At 54.5% G+C, this 16905-nt stretch overlaps 7 protein-coding genes across 7 annotated transcripts; 4 read left to right on the top strand and 3 right to left on the bottom strand.

Moving 5' to 3' along the window:
• Positions 1–416: 416 nt before the first annotated feature.
• CPAR01_04135 (domain found in IF2B/IF5) lies at positions 417–1893 on the top strand (the record flags this gene model as incomplete). The annotated part of the gene is made up of 4 exons (XM_060488416.1): positions 417–428; positions 745–1585; positions 1660–1683; positions 1748–1893. The coding sequence occupies 4 exons, from the start codon at positions 417–419 to the stop codon at positions 1891–1893; spliced, it is 1023 nt and encodes a 340-aa protein (XP_060352622.1).
• Positions 1894–2594: 701 nt separating this feature from the next.
• CPAR01_04134 (FAD dependent oxidoreductase) lies at positions 2595–4391 on the top strand (the record flags this gene model as incomplete). Its single annotated transcript, XM_060488415.1, has 2 exons — positions 2595–2870; positions 3072–4391. The coding sequence occupies 2 exons, from the start codon at positions 2595–2597 to the stop codon at positions 4389–4391; spliced, it is 1596 nt and encodes a 531-aa protein (XP_060352621.1).
• Positions 4392–5728: 1337 nt separating this feature from the next.
• On the bottom strand, positions 5729–6601 carry CPAR01_04133 (allergen Asp F7; the record flags this gene model as incomplete). The annotated part of the gene is made up of 1 exon (XM_060488414.1): positions 5729–6601. The coding sequence occupies one exon, from the start codon at positions 6599–6601 to the stop codon at positions 5729–5731; it is 873 nt and encodes a 290-aa protein (XP_060352620.1).
• Positions 6602–6771: 170 nt separating this feature from the next.
• On the bottom strand, positions 6772–7110 carry CPAR01_04132 (uncharacterized protein; the record flags this gene model as incomplete). Its single annotated transcript, XM_060488413.1, has 2 exons — positions 6772–6840; positions 6895–7110. Coding segments are annotated over 2 exons (285 nt in total), but the record flags the coding sequence as incomplete, so codon positions are not given.
• Positions 7111–7449: 339 nt separating this feature from the next.
• CPAR01_04131 (uncharacterized protein) lies at positions 7450–7692 on the top strand (the record flags this gene model as incomplete). Its single annotated transcript, XM_060488412.1, has 1 exon — positions 7450–7692. One exon carries the CDS (start codon positions 7450–7452, stop codon positions 7690–7692), a length of 243 nt encoding a protein of 80 aa, XP_060352618.1.
• A 3169-nt stretch (positions 7693–10861) lies between these two features.
• On the bottom strand, positions 10862–12089 carry CPAR01_04130 (uncharacterized protein; the record flags this gene model as incomplete). Its single annotated transcript, XM_060488411.1, has 3 exons — positions 10862–11177; positions 11444–11611; positions 11806–12089. 3 exons carry the CDS (start codon positions 12087–12089, stop codon positions 10862–10864), a joined length of 768 nt encoding a protein of 255 aa, XP_060352617.1.
• A 1403-nt stretch (positions 12090–13492) lies between these two features.
• Positions 13493–16324, top strand: CPAR01_04129 (polarity establishment/cellular polarization; the record flags this gene model as incomplete). Its single annotated transcript, XM_060488410.1, has 1 exon — positions 13493–16324. One exon carries the CDS (start codon positions 13493–13495, stop codon positions 16322–16324), a length of 2832 nt encoding a protein of 943 aa, XP_060352616.1.
• Positions 16325–16905: the final 581 nt, after the last annotated feature.

The raw sequence follows: 16905 nt of genomic DNA, 5'->3' as shown, positions 1-16905 counted from the left end.
CAACGGGCACAAACGGAAAGAGTCACCTTGCGGTCACGTGAGACGTACAATCACTGAGTCACAGCCCACCCTCACCTGTCGGGCGCGCAGCCGCTACCTTACAGTGGGCAAAGATAGTCGTCTTCCACCCTCACGTCACACCCCCTCAAGAAAATCTCCCAACTGCTGCAGCCAATTCTCAACTCTGCTCTCACAAATTCGCATTACCGAACCATTTTGTGACGGACCACAGACAGCCTCCTTCCACCATTTCACAGACCGGTCGTTTGGGATTTCTGCACCACATCGCGCCGACAGTAGACTCATTCAGTCGCACCGTGGACCAGCCCAGATTAATACCAGCCCAAAGGAATTCGCCAGGCGCCGCCCCAGGATACCTAACCGAGACTCGGTTCAGTGAGACACAGGCCGCAATCATGGATGTCGAAGTAAGTTACCGTTGCTAGCCCTCCCTCATGCGCACTTCTGAGCACCACCACCCACTGGCCCCTCCACCAATCCCATGCTTGATTACCCCACTGCGAACCGGAACCAGACACGAATTGAACAGAACATTTTCCGTGACTCAACCTCTGTCAAACCGCCTGAGCTGCTGGACATCATCACCACCTGACCGTTGTTCGACCCCCCGTCCCCTCCTCTACTGATCCAGTTTTTTTTTTCTTCAATTCCTCAAACGGAGAAAAAAAAAAGACCCAAACACCATCGAATATCGTTTTCTAACATAGGTGCCTCCCCCCACAGGATACCACTCCCGCCCCCGAACGCAAACAGCGCAAATCCGTCGCCTTCACAGACGAGCAAGTAGTAGTCGACGCAGACGGTTCAGTCACAATGGTCAACGCCACCGAGGAACCCAAGGAGACAGCCCAGTCGCACACGCCCCGTACGCCGCCGCTTACCGCAGCCCTTGAAGCCTTACATGCTGATGCCAATTCTCAAGCTGGAGCCGAAGATGCGACGGCCCCTGTCCCCGATGTTGCTGAAGATGGCGGGCTCGACTTGTCAATGAAGAAAAAGAAGAAGAAGAAGGTTCCCAAGGAAGGTGACGACGCTGAGGAGGCTGCCGCTGGCGAGGACGGCGGTCTTGACCTGTCGATCAAAAAGAAGAAGAAGAAGACGAAGGTTCCCAAGGAGGGCGATGAGGACGAGTTCGCCGCTAAGCTCAAGGCCCTGGAGCTCGAGGGTAAGGAGGAGGGCGCCGAGGCCGAGGGTGCTGCCGACGATGGCGACATGGACCAAGGTACCGGTATCTGGCAGCATGACGAGACCAAGGCCCTCAGCTACAGCCTGCTCCTGAACCGCTTCTTCCACCAGCTGTCTCAGAAGAACCCCGACCACGCTCTGAGCGGCTCCAAGAGCTACAAGATCCCGCCCCCGCAGTGCATGCGTGAAGGCAACAAGAAGACAATCTTTGCCAACATTGCCGAAATTTGCAAGCGCATGAAGAGAACCGAGGAGCACGTCACAGCCTACCTCTTCTCCGAATTGGGTACCAGTGGTTCCGTCGACGGCAGCAGACGCCTTGTTATCAAGGGTCGTTTCCAGCAGAAGCAGCTCGAGAACGTGTTGCGCAAGTACATTAGTGAGTCTTTGCTCGATGCCCCTGACGTTTGCTGCCGCGTAGATGCTGACCAAAGTTCTTTTCTTTCCCTACAGTCGAGTACGTCACCTGCAAGACCTGTAAGCTTACGAACAAAATACCCCACCCTTGCGTCTCGTTGCGATTACTGACAACCGACCCCAGGCAAGTCCGCCGACACCGAGCTGTCCAAGGGAGAGAACCGTCTGTACTTCATTACTTGCAACTCTTGCGGGTCGAGACGTTCCGTCACTGCCATCAAGACCGGTTTCTCCGCCCAGATCGGAAAGAGAAGAAAGATGCAGGGTTAAGCAACGACAACCAAATTACGACCCCACGGACCAGAAACGAGAAAAGAGTTGGAGAGGTGTTTCTTCTACGCTATTTACGTCCTTTAGCGTACTCTTGTCTTGTAGATATGACCTTCGCTGGCCCAGGCAGTGTGCACTGCGGCATTCACGGCTGCGGCGCTCCGGGTGGCCAATGGATTGATGGCACAATAGAGAAAATTGGCGTTTCCACCCTTAAAAATTGGTACGGTAGTCGGGCAGTAATGTCAAATTTCTTGATGATGCTCATGTCTTCGGCATTTTTTTTTTGAACACGCGTATCTGCAGTAACCAGCAGTCTGTGGAAATCTACGACAGCAGTGACGCAGGCCGCGGACGTGTGTCGATGATGCCGCGTTTCGGCTTTCGTACGGTGGGAGGAAGGGCCGGAGGGGCAAAGCCGGCCGACCTCACATGTGCGGCGACCTATAGTCAATCACCACCACCACCACCACTTTTCTCGCCTAGGCACATGACTGATCAGTTCACGCGACCAACATCACATAAATACCAACATTGACGACTGCATTTCACACAGAACTTTGGCTGCAGTAAAAGTCTCTAACATCTAATTCACGACATTCAAAAAACGGCACATCGCGGTTTTATAAAGCTTACCAATAACCCCTCAACCCCGATAAGAAACCCCGAGCATCTCAACCTAACCCTCAACAAGCAAAGCAATGACAGGCGAAACCCTCCAGCCGGGCCAAGCCGACCTGCCCTCGGCGAAGAGCACGGCGTCGTACTGGCACCGCGAGCCTTCCAAGACGCTGCTTGGCCACAGGACCACACGGGACCTGCCGCCGACCGCGGACGTCGTCGTCGTCGGCAGCGGCATCACGGGCGCGTTCGCTGCCAAGGAGTTGCTGGACCGGGCTGGTGCCGGCGCTGGTGGGGAGGGGAAGAGGGTTGTTCTGCTTGAGGCGCGGGAGGTTTGTTGGGGGGCTACTGGACGGGTGAGTTCTTTCAATTTCTTGTGTATTTTGAGAATGTCTCGTTATGGAGGTTCTTCCATTGTTTGGAGGGGCTTAGACGGGGGTGACTTCCTTATCATCGTCTCACTCACTCATACACGCCATACTATCTATCCCCACCAACATCCCAAGCCCTCCGATTTACCTTAAAAAGGAACCTTTAGAACTAACTTGATAATCCAGAACGGCGGCCACTGCCAGCCGGTAGCTTACAACCCAAACACCGCCATCGCAACCTTTGAGCTCGCAAACTACGCCCACATCCGTGACCTCATCGCCAGCAATGCCATCCCCTGCGACTGGGTCTCCCTCCGCGGCGTTCATGCCCTGCTGACGCCCGATCTCGTCGACGCCGCTCGCAAGCAAATCGCCGCATTGCCGCCCCGCTTCGCGTCGCTCGCGCGCCTCGTCACGGACGCGGAGGAGCTCGCAGACCTCAGGATCCCGGACGCCGCCGGCGCCGTCGTGCAGGAGGAGGCGGCAAGCGTGTGGCCCTACAAGCTCGTGTCGTGGATCTTTGAAGATCTGCTGCGGAGGTTCGGAGTGGACAAGGCTGACGTGGACACTTTGACGGGAAACGTCGGGCAAGGTGTCTCCTTCAACATCCAGACCTCCACGCCCGTAACACGACTCCAACACCTTGCCCCCTCAACCCCGTCCGGCACACCATCATGGATCCTCCACACCCCTCGCGGCCAAATCGCCACCGCACAAGTCCTCCTCGCCTCAAACGCCTACACCTCGCGCCTCCTCCCCCGCTTCGCAGACCTCGTCGTCCCCGTCCGAGGTCAGGTCGCCGCCCTCTTCCCGCCCCGGCCGCGCGCCGAGCTCGGGAGGAGCTATGTCTTCATGGCGAGCTCCGACGCTGCGAAGGGTGAGCCTAACCAGGATGATTACCTCATACAACGGCCCGGCCCCGGGCTGGAGATGATTCTGGGCGGTGGGCGGGCGAATGGGACGCTGCGCGGGGTGGGTATTTCTGACGATGACGAGGTTGATCCTGTTGTTGCTTCGTATTTGAGGCGGGCTGGGGCGAGAAATCTTGATCTTGCTCACACTACTGATACTGGTCGCACTAATACGGCCACGGGAACAGGGCAGACGCAGACGGAGGCGCAAGAGGAAGAGGACAGCGCCACCAACGCCAATAGCAAGAAGGAGCTACAAGCGAGTCACGAGTGGACGGGCATCATGGCCTTCTCGCGCGACGGCAGGCCGTGGGTGGGACAAGTGCCCGCCGGGACCGTCCTCGGCGGCGGAGAAGGGCTGTGGGTCTGCGCCGGGTATACCGGGCACGGGATGCCGCAAGCCGCGCTGTGCGGGCGGGCTGTGGCGGGTATGATGATCGGCGGCGGCGGCGACGGCAGCAGCAGGAGGGAGGATGACGTGGATGGGGAGGAGAGGCTTCCGGCTGAGTTCTTGGTTAGTGAGGAGAGGGCTGAGAAGGCGAGGGCTTTGCCTTCCATCAAGGAGATGGATGACTTGGATATGTTCTTGTTGTAGACAAAGGTGCCTGTCATGGCGAATCTCTGTGCAACTTCGGATAAGGGGCGTGTGTAAACGGTGCAGTTCCTCTGCGAGTTTTCGACATCATCCTCTGTACAGCATAGGTAGCTCTTGCAGCTACAAAAGCCCCCAGTCTGTGGCAATGAATAGATCATCTAGACCTCGTCTTCCAACTCAACGAGATATCGGGATATCGGTCCTCTGTGAACAGTTTCCCTCGCCAAAATGGAACAACAATGAGGGCAAGGCGCATTGCGAAGATGGGACTGGACTTAGGCCATCTCTCTTTCTCTCGTCCTCGGCTCGTGAAACCAGCCTTTACCAAATAAGTCAAGGCAACTGAGGCGCAGGCAGACGAGGAATGCTAAACTACCGCCCGGCTCGCTGGACTGGCCCAGGACGATCCGGATCGTTGCGGAGCGAGACACGCACAAGCCTGGGTGTCAGAGACAATCGCCTCTGCAGACTCCAGAGAGGCAAGAGAAGGGGGGGCGAGGGGGCTTTGGGGCTCGACGGCTAATGCAGCCACGGTAACAGATGCGATGCAGAATGTCTCTGTCAGGCTGGGCGATGTTTGCTTTTTCTCTCCTCTTTGGAGTTTGGACGTCACCTGAGCTGGTCGTTGGAATGTTCGACTGTGTCATTTTGCAAACCAGTGGGAGGCTAGGTTTTGCCCCTCCTTTGCCTACCATGGCGAACATTTCGTCAAATATCATTGCGTTTTGAGGGGAATCTCATGAGGATTCTCAGACATTAAGAACGCCAAGATGTGGAAGAGGGCAGTCACTCGGCCGATTGTCCAGGAAACGCGGAGAGTGGGATTGCAGATCGAGTTCCAATAATGGGATTTTTCTACTTTTTGTTTTTGTCCTGGAAACCACAATGGTCCCAATAGCCCATTCGGGGATACCATATGGTGGTAACACCCCTAATAGATATATACATTGAAAGTTAAGTTTAGAAACTGACCGGTGGACAAGCATATCCACAAACAGAACACCAAATGCATCCGCCCAGGATGGACCCACGAACGGAGTACGCATACACAGGTATAGAGATATTCGTCATCACGTCATCAAAACCGTAGTTTTGTTCGTAGTCTTTTTGTTATCCAATCCAGTCCCGTGCTGTGAACCAGGCGCCGTCCTCATTCAAGTGAGGTGAAATGTGACCATAATTGTTATTGAGCTTTGAGAGAAAAATGACTGTCTTGGGAAACTGCCATGATAGGTGATCAGCGCGGCACCTCCATTGGGAAGCGGCATGGCAAAAGACGATGAAGCACCCGCGGAACCCCAGGGAAGCTGGAGCAAGAGCGCGCACCAGTGCGCCTCTTAGTCAAGGAACTTCCACTCGACAGTTCCGCGACCAACGCCGAGGCTGCCGAAGAGTTCGAGGAAGGCCTTCTCGCTGACGTCAATGGCATCCGCCTCGCAGCCCATGCACTTGTCGCGGACGGTGGCAGTGGTGGTCTTGCCGTTGCAGGTGATCTGGACCTTCTTTCCGCAGTACGGGTTGCCGTTGGACTGGGCACCCATGACCAAGTGAGAGACGGCAACAATGTTCTCGGTGTTGTCCTTGCCGCTGTCGTCCTCACCGCAGGCGCCAAGACCAACAGCGTAGTAAGTCAGGTCACCAGTGTGCGTGGTGCCGCCAGAACCACCGCCGGAACCACCAGAAGCAGCGGAAGTGGTCGCGGGAGGGGCCTGGCTGGTAGTAGGTTGAGGCGCGGGGGCGGGAGTAGTGGACGTGGTAGGAGCCGGCGGGGGAGCAACGTAGACAGAGGTTGAAGTCGGGACGGGCTCGGGAGTCGGGGTCTGGGGAGCAGGGACGGGCGTAGATGTGGTGGTGGGGATGGGAGCTGGCGCCTGCTGCTGAATGGATTCCTTGATGGGAGAAGCAGCCGCGGAAGGCTTGGTGGAGGTTGACAAGGTGGTGTAAGACGGCTGGTCAGCGGGCTCAAAGAACTGGGCGGGAACGGAGGTGGTAGGAAGCGCCGAGCTGGTAGACGAGACCTCGGGTTCAACCCAAACGGTGGAGGTTGAATCAACATATTCGGTCACGTAGGCGGTCTCGGTAACCCACTCGGTGACGAGGTGACGCTTCTGGTGCTTGCCGTGGACATGGCGGCGTTTGCTTCCATGCTGATGGGGCTGGGCAATGGCAGTGGTAGCCAGGACGGCGCAGAGGAAGGCGGCGGTCTTCATTTTGGCTTGTCGAAGACTGTGTTGGTAGTCGAAGTGGTTTTGGTTTGTGTGATTCAGGAGACTTATACGGCCTCTTGATAGTAAAGTTGGTGATCGTCCTTTCCGTCAAGGTGGAGTTGGAAGCGAAATGAATGCAATGGGCTAAGCCTCTTGATCAGGGAATGTGCTTGCTACAGCGTGGGAAGCCTGGTTGGGTTCAAGGTTGTCGATGGGAGCTCGGAGCAGTCCTTGGTATGTACTTGATGTTTGGAGGCAGACTGATTCTGTAGAGTTGGGATGAAAAGGGAGTTCACTGAACTCTCTGTGTGACGACAAGACGGGATGAATCCGTTGGTTGGTTGTTTGGATGAACCTCGAAACAGTCTTCTGTGAAGGAATGAATTGTGGAACTGATAGTTGGTCGAGCACTGCTCAAGGGTCCAAGAAAAATGAATGAATGGGTTTGTGGTCAAACAAGAGGGAGCGTTGTTGGATGAGGAAAAGAGAGAAAAAGAAAAGATCGAAAAAGGTGTACGAGACTGGGAAGCGGATGTCGACCAGGATTTGTATGGCAGGCAAAAACTGCACCAGACGACAGGCACACAAACACGACGTTGGAGTCCTGGACAGCAACATCCAGGGCCGGCCGCAGGGCCAGGCACAGGTGAGCCACTTCGGGACTGGCGAGACTGGGCGAGGTGGGAAGAGGGGGGCGCGGAAAGCAGGGCTCAGGGGGTGTGCGTGGTGGAGGAAGAGGAGGAGGCCTGCAGGTCTTGCTAGCGCTGGCACCATTCATCCAATGCCACCACCCTCTCGCCCAACCAAGTGACGAAGGAGCTGCTGACGGTGCCCTCGGTACCTGAGAGAGCATGGAAGCGCTGTCCAGGCACAACCAGGGCCGCACCGTAGGGACGGGTAGCGTCCTACAGAAGTCGCGAAAGCCCCGAGAGGGAATAAACAGCAAAAGTGGGGGGATGACTGCAGTTCCTCCACTGAGAATAGCAGTCATTAGGACGAGGTGCAAAGAGAAGAACCCCATAGTACTGGAGATCCTCCCCCTTGGCCGAGGCAGTTTCTCTGCGTTTTCTGAGCGAGTCGTCAATCGGCACTGAGATGGTTGACTTCACGGCAACTGTCGTTCGCTGACCCTGACTCTGGGGCTGGACGTCCGAAAAAAGAACGTACCAAGACAGAAGAAGCAACTTGAACGGTCCATGGAGGTGCGAGAATAGCCCGTTGGATCCGTTAGCGCAGCCTCTTGGGAGTCTTGACCGACCTGCTCGCTGCATCATTGGCACCGGCCCACCAAGGGACAATCCTCACAAAAAAAAAATACGTGCTTCGGGCCATTTCTGGCGGGCCGGGCTTGCTTCGTAGCCTTGAAGGGGATGGACTCGACTCCTTGATACGGGCGTGGCCCCCTCTTGACCCTCCAACAAGGCTCGATCGATCCACCATCTTGATGTTTGCTGGCCGTTCGCCTAAACAACCCCAGGACCCCAAAACTGTCGTTGTCTGGAAGTCAAGCCGTTAGTCCTGGTAAGCAGGGCTGACTACTGCACACTAACCCAGACATCAGACAAGCGGAACTGGGTGCCGAGGAAACGTAAGCCGTTCGTCGTTTTGGCCAGTCAGTGAACCAGCAACTGCCAACGTCGTGACTCGTTTTGGGACTGAGAGGAAATCATCGTCGTATGGACTGCAATTGGGTTGTCGGGAAGTGGAAAGAAGATCGGACAACATAAGGTGGGTAGCGAGGCGCAGGCCATGGATCTTGGAGTTCGGGGGCGGCAGGATGTAGCCGAAAGTCGTAAAGTCTTGCCAAGTCAGCAAGCATCACATAGCCAAGTATTGAGCCCATCACATGTCTCTAGGGCCTTACCGAGACCGATTCCCTCGCGGCCGGTTTGGTAGGTATGTTCTGTCTGGTCTCTGCCAGCTGACGTGCTCTGCTATTTTGTCGCGACAATCGCTTGATCGCGGTAGGCAGTGACTGTGTGACTCCGTCCCATGTCCTTGCTATTGCCCGCTCGCCCAACCTTTCACTTCGTCTCTCCACGGACTCAAATCTCTCTGTCCAACTTGCCTTGTCGCTTGTCACAATGCCATCTTGTTTCCTTCCCCGGCATTGCATGATTGGACGAACCGTCGGACAGGTGCTTGTTCCTTGAAACACGCGGAAACTGGGAAAAGGGTTCCAGCTTTTTTCGCTAGTCAAGAGTCCAGGGGGAAAAGAGGCCCAGACAGTGCCAGGGTCCGAACACCGTTGAACACCCCTCCTTGGGAATCCTGGATGCGAAAGAATGACGATCAGCCGGTGGCTCCGGGGGGCCCAGAGAGTACCGCAGTCGAGGACGGGTACCTGCTTGTCAGCCGCCAATCTTTACGCACATTCGGTAGGGTACTCTGTGCTGCGCGGAGGCCTGCGACGTATTGCTGGAATGTGGACGGCTCGTTGCCGCGCTGGAGAGACAGGAAATATTCCAGTGTTTCTTTGCTTCATCATCTTCTTCTTCTTCTTCGTTTTTTTGGTCGGATGAAGCAGTGTCCAGCGCCCATGGCGGCTGGCTGCGATGTAACATTGAACAGACTGTGCGCCCATGGAAACATTGAGAAACAATGGTCGAGAAATTGGGAATGTTACCTTGCCACGCCGCGGCTGCCCCCATCATCGCACGCGGCAGGTATCTGTATCGGTACCTAACGTCAGCACCACACTACAGCGCAGGTGTGGATTGTTCCTGAAGTCCAGGCCAGTGCCGAGGGGCCGTCGTTGGAACATCAATTCGCGAGAGAAGAGAGACCGAGGGTAACACCAACAAGACTTCTGAAGGTATATTGTGTGTGCCTGAGGCTCCAGATGGGCACTTGCCAGCCCGAAGGAAGGAAGGGGGGAACTTGGCTGCTTGGGGAAGGGCCGAGGGGGGAGGAAGAAAATGGCAGGAGAAACGAACAGACAGAATTCCAGGAACGATACAACAATAGAACCTAACAAGGCGACGTCCAGCGCCCACGGCTCCGAGCAAACCCAGCCTGCACGGGTTCCTTGCAGCTGCAAGGTACGCGCCAATCACAATTAGACTTTGCCCTGAGCCTCCTCTCTCAGCGCAACCCTCACAGCCCGTCTGGCCCCCTGGCCCGGCTCTGATCCCGGACGATCAGCAGCTCAGGCAATGCCACATCACTTTAACCACTCACCCACTGGGCCAGCAGCCAGCTCTAGCAAGCCATTGCCCTGGAACTGTGTTTGTTGGTTCCCTTCAATTCCTCCCTCTTCCTCAGCTCTGACACGACATGCATCTTCTATGAGGGCCTATTCTGCCACTTCCGGACTTGCCAACCAACCTGCAGTAGTCGGTGGATATTCTAACACGTCGGACCACGTTCCACGAGCGCCAAATCTGCAGAAATACTCCACTCTGGCATCTCACTGGATAAGCCCTTAAAGGGCGTGCAGGAGCCTTCAGCTGGCTAAAGGTCAAGGTGGGAAGAAAACCCCTCACACTGTTTTTATTCCCGTTGTCAGTGTGTTGGACGTTGAAGTTGTGATACTTGACCGGGTCACCAGAGAGACTAACATCGGCTGCAGCAACTGTTGTATCTCATTATTCTTGATGGTCCCGGGCAAGTCGAGTAATATTTGTGCAGAGTGATGGCCTAGAACAAGCGGTCGAATATCGCAGTCCGGGTTGTTTTTATGTCCCGCTCCATCGTCTCCACCGTTCCTAACGATCATCATGGCGTATGAACTATTAATGGTGCATAAATGAATTGCTTTCTATTGATCCTAATATTCTCCATCTCATTGACGACACGGATGGAACTCCCTGCTTCCCGTCGTTGATATTGACGTAAGTTCCGGGGCACAATTACCGTCGCTCAACATCACCCATTCGAAATGCCGCAAGCTGGTCTTTGCTTGCCGGGGTACGTAATGCGATCAGGGAACCACTCGCAAGCTTGGCCATCGTCTAGCTCTTCTGCGGTCTGTCATTGTGCCGCTGGGTGAGCCACTTGAATGGCAGAATGACGGTCTCCGATATGTTTGTATCATCTCCGACGGCCACCTTGAACTTTGCTTGCTACTATGTTCCCTCTATTGTTGACTCATGGCTCGAGTGCTTTGGCTTTGGCAGATGTGCCATCGTCCAGCAGAAGCAGAGTCTCTTCAACTGATGAGGAGCTCTCGCGCTTAGGAACATCTGGTGTCCCGCGGCCGAGGCGCGATGCTCTATCGCTCCAGAAATGGGGTCGCCCATTCGAAGATCACATCAAATCTAATCACTTTCGGTTCCCGTTTGAAGTCGGCTTCTTGCTTGCAAAAGTGTAGAGGAATAGGCCCTCTCTGCTGAAGACGGGGCGATCTTCGTCGATGATTTCCGTCACCAAGAACGCCTTTTGTGCCTTCTTGAGAAACTGCATGTCCGCACGTCTCCTCTTCTTGAAGCAGAAGTAGATAATCGCGTCTGGGTCCAACGCTAACAGGTTGGTCAGAGTCTCCAGCAAGAGTGGAAATGCCGGCTCGAAGTAGACGCAATCGGCTGCCAGAATGACATTGGGCTTGAAATCGACAACCTCTTGCGGTAGCGGTTCGCCCCTATGGTATTGATCAGTCATCCGTACATCAGCCGAACGGTAGCTCGAGTCCCTTCGAGTTTCCTGCAGAAGAACACCTTCGGACGTTCATGTGGACCATGTGAGTTTGAATCCATTCGAGGGTCTCGAGCATCTCGAAGATCTCGAAGCACCCTAGGCTTCCTACCGTGCACATAGACATTCTGGCCCCCGTGGCGTTCCCGGACGGGACCTCTGGGGATGGATGCGCACGGCTGGGATCAAGCGAGCTGGGGGTAAATTACTCACCAGTTCAGGATCATGGGCTTAACTTTGTCTTCGAGGCCATTCAACTTGGTGTTCCGTCCCATCAGCTCGAACATCTCGTCTTGGTCTGTGAGGTACAGCGTTTCCTGCAATCCACAACCTAAAGCCACAGCCAGTCCGACGAGTCCGCCACCGGCGCCCAGCTCAAGTCTATTTGCTCCGAAAAGCCCCGAGTCAGCTCAGTCCATAGCAATGATGTCTCCTCGTGCGATGACGGCGCTTGGACTAGGACTAGATATCATGTAGCATGGTATGAACCAGTAGTAGAACATGACAGACCACGAGGCCGAGAAGAGAAGCAGACGTGGCAGTAGGTACGCAATAGAAGTGGCTTAATGACTAACATTCTCGCGCCCTTGAGGTTCTCTCGGTGGTAGCGCAGCACGTGTTTTGTAAGCACCATGCCTGCAGGCCAGGTTTGACCGCCGCATCCCGAGGCGAGATCTTCATGGAGTTGAAGGGGAGTTGACAGGAGGCCGGACATGTCATAGGCTGACGTAGTTGCGGCCTTGTAGGTGGGGAGCGGTGTGAAGTCTTCGCCAATGGCCAAGGGCGAAAACTCAGGCGAGGGAGAGCGGTCGAGTGACTCCATCTTCTCTGGTATGAGGGGGTTGTTGAGAATCCGCATAATGCTATTGTGTGTGAGAAGCAGCCCAGGGAGCGCACGGAAACAGCTTGAAGTAATAAGGCGAGGCAAAGTAGGTTGAGCTTATTGGCAGTAGGCCGACACAAGCGGCTGAGCGGTGCTCTTTCTACTTAGGCAGGCAGTGATTGTCGGGAAACGGTGCAGATCTACCTAAGGTAAAGACTGGAGGCTAGAAGTAAAAATAGCAGGCACGGAAGAGCGGTATCGCTGGCCCTTTTTTTTCATGGGATTTTATTTTTATTTTATTTCAACGTCCGTTTTGCTGAGGCCGACGACAATCTAGACTTTCCGATAAGGGGAGGTGCGTTTTGCCTCAAGCGGGGTTGCCCCTTCTTCGCTGCGCGCTTTCCGCTTCAACCATGTTCAGGGTCCTGCACTCTCCGCTCTTTCCAATTTGTTTGGCAACGACGGTTGATTTGAGCCTCACTGGCATGCGGGTGACAAAATCGATTTCCTGCTATTCATCTTCATAAGTAGCCCTTTCACTGCTCATATTATAATTACTACCCTTTATATTAAAGTTCTTCTGAGGTATATACGTAGAGGAATATACTCTGTCTAATAGATATTGGTGCTAGTGATAATAGCGGTGGAACTGCTTGTCGGATGTGTCAAGCGGAAATCAATTTTGTCACCCACTTGACTGGGTAGAAGCGTGGCTTGTGTGGGTGGAAATCGGTAGAAGCCTTCGTTACGCTCCGATATTGCGGGATACCCAAGCAGGGCTTACCTAACAAAAGGAAACCACATGTCCTGCCCTCCTGCCTCTCCCAAGTACTCCCGATTACACCATCTTATCCTCCTATCAAGCACAAGACCGAATAAGCTTGACGAATGTATTGTCCAATGTAAAGCAATGGACTGTTTAATGAACCCTCGAACTAACCCGCAGAACAAACCTAATACATTCCGGACCTCGTCGAACCACACGTTCCGAGTGGACATGTCTCATCCCGCCTCCCTCTATGCCTCAGGGCCTAACCTATCCCCAACACCCTTGAGGCGCTTCAACCCGCCGCTGGAATGCAGTCCTCGATTAGTCGCCTTCTGACACCCCAAGTATGGCAAGTGAACCTTTGCCACGCTGAAACGATTGCTTCTTCGAGTGAAGTAGTACCCTCCGTTGACCGACCACATGGAAGGGCGGCAGTTCGGGGAGGACGCGCCCACCCGCGAATCCCTTCTCAGGGCGTGATCACTGGCACGAAGGGAGACACGTAGCACCAGAAAACGAGAGCCATGGACCACGAGATTCGCGCCGAGGATATCCTCTACGGGTAAAGTTATCGTCCTAGGCTTCTCTCGTTTCTGATGAGATAACCTTCTGTTTGACATGGTCTTCTCTGATTGATTTTGTTTTTGTTTTCCGCTCCTCTGGCTCGCAGATGCCGCTCCTTTCGTACAACGCATCAGTCATGGCAATGTACGTGATGTTGTCTGTGTTCCTGAGTCTAGCTGCGCTTGCAGGAGCCGTACCAGTCGTTTACTTCCCATTCAACTCTCAGCTACCACCTGCGACGAGGATATCGGAGCCGTTTTCGTATACTCTTTCACCTCAAACGTTTTCTTCGCAATCCCGACTATCTTACAGCCTCCTGAACTCGCCGGCATGGCTTTCGATCGATGCTAGCACCGGCCGGCTCTCTGGAACCCCCGAAGACAAAGATGTTCCGGCAGGAGAAGTTGTGGGCATCCCGGTGGACATCGTTGCAACGGACGATTCTGGGTCTGCTACGATGACGGCCACTCTCGTGGTGACGAGGAGGCCTACACCCAAGCTCAATATCCCGCTATCAGAGCAAATTAAGAATTTCGGTGATACATCATCGCCATCTGCCGTCGTGGCCTCTCCCGCCTCCGACTTCTCCTTCACATTCGCCAAGGACACGTTCTCTTATGCTGGAGATGGGCTAAACTACTACGCCACTTCCGCAGATAGCAGCCCTTTGCCTTCGTGGATCAAGTTCGACGCCGGCAGCCTCACATTTGCCGGGAAAACACCACCATTCGAGTCTCTCGTCCAGCCGCCCCAAAAATTCGACTTCAGCCTCGTTGGTTCTGACATTATCGGATTCTCGGCTGTTTCCGTTGTGTTCTCCATCGTTGTTGGTGCCCACAGATTGACAACAGACACGCCTACCATCGAAATCAACGCAACGCGCGGGACGAATGTGTCATATACGGCACTCGCCGGTAGTATCAGGTTGGATGGGAATTCTACAACGCCATCCGAGCTGAACCTCACCGTATCCGGCCTTCCGAGCTGGCTCTCGGTCGATAATAATACTTTCGAAATCCAGGGTAATCCCCCTGAGGATGCAAAATCTTCAAACTCTACGCTCACTTTCCGGGATGTATACTCTGATACTCTTGACATTATTCTATCGGTGTTCGTCGTTACGCGAATCTTCCGGAACACAAACTTGAGCATCGAGGCGACACCGGGAAAGAACTTCACCTTCGACGTGGAACCGTATCTATGGACGCCTTCAGACATTGATCTAAGTATCGACTCCTCAGCAGACTGGGTCAATGTCGATGGCTTGGTCATATCGGGAATGCCGCCCAAGACTACATCCCCCGAGAATATTACAGTCAACGTCAAGGCGGCATCAAAAAGCTCAGAGGAGACCGAGACGGTGACGGCAGACTTGGAAGTCTTACCTCTACCAGCCACTACTACCACCGATTCTCCCACATCTTCTACTAAGCCAACAAATCCCGCGCCTACAAGCGACCCGCAACAAGGCTTGAAAGCTGGTTATATCGCACTGGCGATTCTCTTACCACTTCTATTCCTCGCCATTTTTGTCCTCTTAATCATATGTTGCCGGAGGAGGCAAAAGCGAGAATCGATCCACGAGAACTTCAAAAACAGCATATCGGAACCAGTACCTGGATCGTTTGTGATGAACGGAGGGGCTCACAGCAGAGACGGATCATCGGTTGGGGATTTAAAGAAGCCTGAGGACAATCGACGCAGCAGGGGTTATTTCAACTCTGCTGTACAAAAGATGAGACAATCGAGGACGCTTTCAACCATTACCGGCTCTCGTATGTCACAGTCAAATACGAACAACCGCTCATCATACTGGAGGGGATCTGAAAGAAGCCCTACGCCGAGATCCCCATCCGTCACGTCGTCCTGGCTTACAGAGGGCGTCCTGTTTCACCCTCAGCACACGCATCAGGGATCGACGAGCACCTACGACGGCCCGAGTGACGTGCTATCTGGATCTTCTGGCTTTCTCCAGGGTCAACGAGATGATTCTTTCCGGAGCGTGCTGGACGTCACCATCCCGTCTATAAATGCGGAAACAAGTAGTATCCAGGCAACACCTGACCTTGCTTACACGAGCCCGTGGGGAGAGCCATCCAGATTGACCCTCGACAGGTCGCAGCTGCTACCGGGCGCCTCTGGCTCTGACAGTCTGGCCTCGATCCCAGAACAGCCAACGCCATTGGGCTCAAACCCTACGAATGGCAATAGGTTTTCGCCGTCACAACGACCACGGAAAGCTTTCCCTATCATGAGTGACTTGGGATCACAAAGCAGTCTTCGCAGCTCGAGATCGGGATCAGGAAGGGGCAGGTTCGTTCGGCAGGATTCAAGGCCGGATTCGCGTCATGGCTCAGTTTCACGACCGATCAGCAGGAAGTCTGACTCAAGTCCCTTCTTCGGCGGTCGCTCAGTCGTTCCCTCGCGCAACAGGTACATTCTGGACAGCGACGACTCTGATTCCCTCGAGTCGGCCAGGGGTACGGAGAACTGGCGGACGATACCGCCACCGAGAGACTCGCTCGGCATCGCCTACGAGGAATTGACACGAAGCTCTCCCTTTATGAGACACACGCCATCGCTGTCTCCTCGGCCTCTCAGCATCATCAAGAAAGACTCGAGCGGGCCGGTGAACAGGGACAGCCGGGTAGGCAAGCAAACTCCTCTGTCACGGCAATCATCATCCAGCTCCAACATCATGGCCGGACGCTGGAACAGGGACTCTCTCATGCAGCGACGTGCCTCGGGCAACCGGCCTGATTACGCATCATCAAGGGCAAGCAGCGAAGTGCTGGGCAAGGGGAAAGGGCTGGCGCGATACTCGTCGGGGCCCGAGTCGGAGGGATCTGGCTGGGTGACGGAAGCCGGAACAGTGGGGAACAAGGGTCCTCGGAGTCGGCGAGACAGCAGCAGTGAGGATTTCCGCGTGTTCATGTGAGAAAAGGTGACGAGGGTGGGCGGGATGGCCACACCTCGTTACCCCGCGATATAACTTGTCTTTCGTTCAGAAGCGTCTTTGCGATTTTGTTATACCCGCCCCGAGCAGAGTCGCTTGCTCAAGTGTTTTTCTTTACTTGATTCAGTCCGTTCTTTGACGATGGAAAGTGGGAACTATGGATATGAGGATCTAGTAATTTTTTTGTATGGAGAAGAGATAAAGACCACCACCCACAACCCTGTCCAGGTAAACCCAGACCGTAATGTTGAATTGGCGATGCCACAAAAGTTTATTATCTAAGAGGGCGGACCCCTTTTTCGTGTCTCTGTTTGGCAAAATCCCGCTGAGTCTGTGCTTCCGGAAAGGCTTGTAAGTTGTGGGGGTTGGCTAACTTGGCTCGCATCGCGCCCACGGCACGCCTACGGCAGCACCAAATGGCAGATGCCAGGCAAAATGAATTGCTTAGGTAAGCAAGCCAAGTGGAGAACGTTCACCCTCATGGGCCCTTGCCTGTCCTGTGCCCCAGCCTCGGATTGGCACGATTGGATAGGTAGGTAGGTATTTTAGGGAAAAGCGGCCTC

The sequence above is a fragment of the Colletotrichum paranaense genome, assembly GCF_030867605.1.
Source record: "Colletotrichum paranaense strain IMI 384185 chromosome Unknown Scaffold_3.1, whole genome shotgun sequence".
Classification (NCBI taxonomy): Eukaryota; Fungi; Ascomycota; class Sordariomycetes; order Glomerellales; family Glomerellaceae; genus Colletotrichum; species Colletotrichum paranaense.
Note: the sequence above shows the minus strand (reverse complement) of the source record. Positions and strands in the feature narration are given on the sequence as shown.